Source organism: Labrus bergylta, chromosome 5, assembly GCF_963930695.1.
Source record: "Labrus bergylta chromosome 5, fLabBer1.1, whole genome shotgun sequence".
In the NCBI taxonomy this organism is placed as follows: domain Eukaryota; kingdom Metazoa; phylum Chordata; class Actinopteri; order Labriformes; family Labridae; genus Labrus; species Labrus bergylta.
In genome coordinates, this window is record NC_089199.1 from 30,777,797 (window position 1) to 30,782,796 (window position 5,000).

At 40.7% G+C, this 5,000-nt stretch overlaps 2 protein-coding genes across 1 annotated transcript in view; both read left to right on the forward strand.

Moving 5' to 3' along the window:
- The window catches only part of LOC136179326 (NLR family CARD domain-containing protein 3-like), a 69,089-nt gene that overhangs the window by 52,028 nt on the left and 12,061 nt on the right, over positions 1-5,000 (forward strand).
- Positions 1-5,000, forward strand: part of LOC136179328 (protein NLRC3-like) — a 19,149-nt gene that overhangs the window by 12,896 nt on the left and 1,253 nt on the right. Inside the window, exon 4 of the mRNA XM_065955501.1 lies at positions 1-174. Coding sequence (XP_065811573.1) covers positions 1-174 — 174 coding nt within the window. The remainder of the gene's footprint in view (positions 175-5,000) is intronic.

A 5,000-nucleotide genomic window follows, 5' to 3' on the forward strand; every position in this document is an offset into this window, starting at 1 on the left:
GTTGTTTAACTGTAGACTGACAGAGACTCACTGTGAAGTCGTGGCCTCAGCTCTGAAGTCCAACCCCTCCCATCTGAGAGAGCTGGACCTGAGTCACAACAAGCTGCAGGATTCAGGAGTGAAGCTGCTGTGTTCTGGACTGCAGAGTCCAAACTGTAGACTGGAGACTCTGAGGTAAGACAACAGGTTTAATTTCTCTGTTCAGATTCATATGATGTGAAACTAAACTGTAGACTTCAGGCTGATAATCAAATGATCCACACTGAGCATCTTAATGCTGAAGTCCATTTTCTTCTTCTGTGGTTTTATCCACAGAGTGGTAGCAATTTAAAGCCTTACATTTTAAACCTAAATATATAAAAAAAATAACTTGTTGTATATTTCACTCTTTACCACCTGAACAGCTGATTTTTAGATAAATTATGAATAATTAAACAAAGAAAAACAATCATTCCAATTTCAACCATCAGACGTAAAAATAAAGTCAAACACTTGTTTTGTCTGAGATGTTTGTGACACTGTGAGATTCTGAAACTGTCAAAGGAAAGTTTAAATTGAAGACTCTTTGATTGAATGTCTTCTCTATAACTAGAATAAATATTACAGATGTTTACTTAGTTCACTTTTCTTTGCAGACGATCGTCTTTTTTGGGGGGGTTAGGGTTAGGGCTAACTCTGGGGTTAGGGTTAGGGCTAACTCTTATCTTAGGGCAGGGATGTCAAACATACGGCCCGACAGCAGGTTTCATCTGGCCCGTGAGACGTTTTGGGAAGAAGGAGGAAATGTATTGAAAAATATTTTTTTATTTTTATAAATTACATTTTTGTAATACTTATTTTCCCTGAATTGTATTAAAACCTATAATGAGCAACGTAAAGGTTGATATCATGATACTAAAATTAATCAAACGGGGCACTTTGAACTATTTTCTCAGCAGGGAGTATCATGAAAAAGACGAGTAGCCGAGCTCCTGCATTACGCTGGTAATACATCACATCAGAAAACAGGCTGAACACCTGAGAGAGGTGACACAGAATGCAGGTTTTCAAGAGAGATCGAAGGAGCGATATTTCTTTAGTTTTATTTGCTCACAAGTTGCCAGAATTTTATCAAAGCTACGTGACTTAACGACAGGAGGCGCTGCACTGCGTGCATCATGACGGTCTTCAGTTCTTCACACTTCTTACCAGTTTCTCCTGTCTTGACTGATGGAAAACAAAAGTTTTACTAATGATAACAAAGCTTCCTATGGAGTGAGCCACAAAGAGCAGCTCGTGCAAATAAAAAACAATCCTCTCTGTCCTGCGTAACGGCCCAGACCGTCTCCTCACATCCAGTGTAGTTTGTGGACACCGGCGTTGAGCCTGATGATAGACTTATTTTACCTCTGGTTATTGTAAAAACAGTAAATTAAAATGAATATTACCTGATTTTATTTACAGATGTTAATTTTTAGGTCACCCAGAGGTGAACTTGTTGATCACCTAAAAGTTTCAGTGTGACATCACTTCTAAATGCAGTAGCCTGCTGTTGTGCCTTTATCACCAGCTTTAATCAGACTGTAAAAATATAACTATTACTGAACATTTCATTCTTATCTGAAAACAATATCACACACAGGCTGTCCGATCATACAGAGGTCTGCTGGTTTAACTGTGGAGCAGCGCTAAAATGCTTCCTACAAATTGTGCACGGAGATGGCACAGATTCACGGTGCATAAAAAGTCAGTGACAGAGTTAGATCACGATATTGCGGACACGTAGAAGAACAGACTGCCAGACTCATATCAAAAGTGGTTTAACTGAGTTTACTTAGTTAAAGAAGTTGAACTCCACACGGAGCTGATCAGACTGCAGTGATCAACGCTGAAGGAGAAATTCAAGTCTGTTGGTTTGGAAACATTTGATGCCTGACAGTGAAATACCTGAAGATGACTGTTTACATCAAAGACACTCTGTGTGTTTGTGACAACATATTCATGTGAGCAGGTTTAATCTGTGATGAACCTTAACGAGTGACAACTGTGCTGTGGCCTGACACACACACATCTAAAGTATCTCTCTCTCTCTCACTCTCTTTTTCTCTCACTCTCACACTCGCTCTCTCTCTCTCTCTCTCTCTCTCTCTCTCTCTCTCTCTCTCTCTCTCTCTCTCTCTCCTTTTTTTGTCTTTTTTTTTAATCATACATTAGCCTATATATCCATGTGTTGAGTTATAGTGATGTCTGCAAAATTAGTCCGGCCCACTTGAGGTCTCATTTGAACAAATCCGGCCCCTGACCCAATAGGACTTTGACACCCCTGTCTTATGGTTTATTTTAATATTAGGTTTGTATTTATATCAAATGTGTTTTTCCCTCTGAATTAATTTTGTTTTTGCAACAAACTACTTTAATCTGTTCAATTTATCCACAGACGCGCACAAACACCAGGAGTACGCCTCACGTTTTGAAAAGTTCCTCTTGATATTCTGTTATTTATAGGAGTTCAGAATCAGCAGCAAGCAGCTGTATATTAACATTTTTAAAATGAAGCCATGAGAAGCTTCAGTTTTGATTGGTGTAAGATGCATTTACAAGAAAAGTGTGAGGACAGAGGACCTTCTCTCTCTTTCTCTGAAGCTGCACGGAGCCATGAGCGCTCTCTCTCTCTCTCTCTCTCCTCTCTCTCTCCCTGTCTCTCTTTCTCTGGCAGCAATGTTTTAAATGAATGTCAAAATAAGTAAGTAGGAAAAATACTCGGGCGTCCATAAATGTACCTGGGCGGCTCGCCCAAGTATCGTGTATGTGTGGGAAACACTGGAGGATTTTGGATTAGAAATTATTACTCGGAGCTACTGTTGTTAACACGACCCGATTCGTACTATCCACGAGGGGGCAGTATTGTTTTAATTTGAGAAGACCAAAAAGTCTCTGTCAGTTTTACAACTCCTTGAGGTCTCCCAGATCTCAGCATGAGGTATCTGTGGGTGTGTTGATTGCCACTTCAGAGACGACATTTGCAGTCTAATGTAAACTCAGAGCCATGAGAAGTGTCCTGGTCTTTGGTCAAATGTTTACCTAAAGGATGTTGTAAAGCTTTTAAGCTGTAGTTCACAGTTGTTTGATCCAGCGGGTCACTGAGAGGGGGGGGGAGTTATTTACAGAAAGAGAGAGGAGAGCAGATAAGGGGGTGTGGTCTGAAATAATCATATTATGTATATTGCTGTCAATCACATTCTCCATCATAGATTGTGATAAAATAGATAATCAATCCGAGAGTATGAGTTATGAGCATTAGAATAAAATGTGTATTCACGGGCTGTAGGATTTACAACACGCCATATGTCAGTCATTGCCAAAATGTCCTTTAGCCTAATTCATGAAGTGCTGCTGATAACGCACCATCAGATGGAAGTGGGCGGCCAGGCCTATCCACAACCGGATCACTGACTGGATTATTGAGATGGAATCACATTCAACTTGGAAAGAAATTCAGCTTCACCTTTTATTAGGAGCGTAGGCATTCTCTAGAGTGCACTTCACATTGAGTAAGAAACCTGATATGATGATATACTGTATCTGCCATCTTTATCAGCTATTTCTTGAGATAAATACTGACAGCTCTAGAGGCTCCATTACCTGGTGATGAAAAGACTTAGCTGACCCATCTCTGTCTAAATTTAACAGATATATATTTTATTATGAAGTACACACACACGCACGCACGCATGCACGCACGCACGCACGCACGCACACACACACGCACACTCACACACGCACACACACACACCTACACACAGGGCCGCCCCTGGCCAAATTGGGGCCCTAAGCAGAATTTTATTTTGAGGCCCCCCTATTACTGTATCGTGACTGTATCACAAAATGCCATTTAGGTTTACACCCTTTATCAGTAGGAACAAATCAAATGAACAGCCTCTATCAACAATGGAACAAGCCTTTTACAGATGCACACGTCTGCAATTTCTGGATGCAAAGTCATCAATGACGTCATCATATGACAGCTGCTGTGTCTTAAAAGGCCCTCGGCGCACAAATTCAACCTGATCGACGTCTGATAGGTGTGCTGGCCACGGAGCAGGATCAACTGGTTGTGCACTTGGAGTAGTGATAGTAGCATCTGTAGCTGAAGACATGTTGCTTGATGGCCCTGGTGACGTGCTGGGTGAGGCTGCTTCAGTAGACATGGTGCTTGATGGCCCTGGTGACATGCTGGGTGAGGCTGCTTCAGTAGACATGCTGCTTGATGGCCCTGGTGACGTGCTGGGTGAGGCTGCTTCAGTAGACATGGTGCTTGATGGCCCTGGTGACGTGCTGGGTGAGGCTGCTTCAGTAGACATGGTGCTTGATGGCCCTGGTGACGTGCTGGGTGCTGGCTCCGTGTCACCCTTAGTAACAAACTTCAGCATTGACCCTGTTATGACAAGAAATCCATCATACAAGCAGATTATTAAGACTTGTTTTGGTCTTAATGGTAAATTACACAATGAAATGAATGTAAATACTAGCCTCACAAAGATTAAAATGCAATTAATGCAAATATGACTATAACTAATAATAATATTCCTTATGATTTGATGATATTTCTATATTTTTATTTACTTATTTTTACATTTTGTATTTGGGTTCTATATTCCTACACTGCTGTTTGCTGCTGCAACGCTTTAAATGTCTCCATTGTGGGTCAAATAAAAGATTATCTTAATTTATCTAATCTTATATGACTGTTATGAATTAAATTCACCAAGAGATGGCGACATTTTACCTCCATAAATATAGCCCAAAACTTCTATTGATAGCATAGATTGATAGGCTATAAACCTGAGCCAACATACGACCACCAACTGGTCAGTTAACCACTCCTTTTTCAACAGAGGTGAATGTATATGCAGTTAACAAGAGATACAATAAATGATAATCAGGGCCGCTGGAAAATGTAATCTCCAGTCCACATCTAGACAGAATGATCCTCTCTTCTGTCTCATGATTAGCAGAATAGC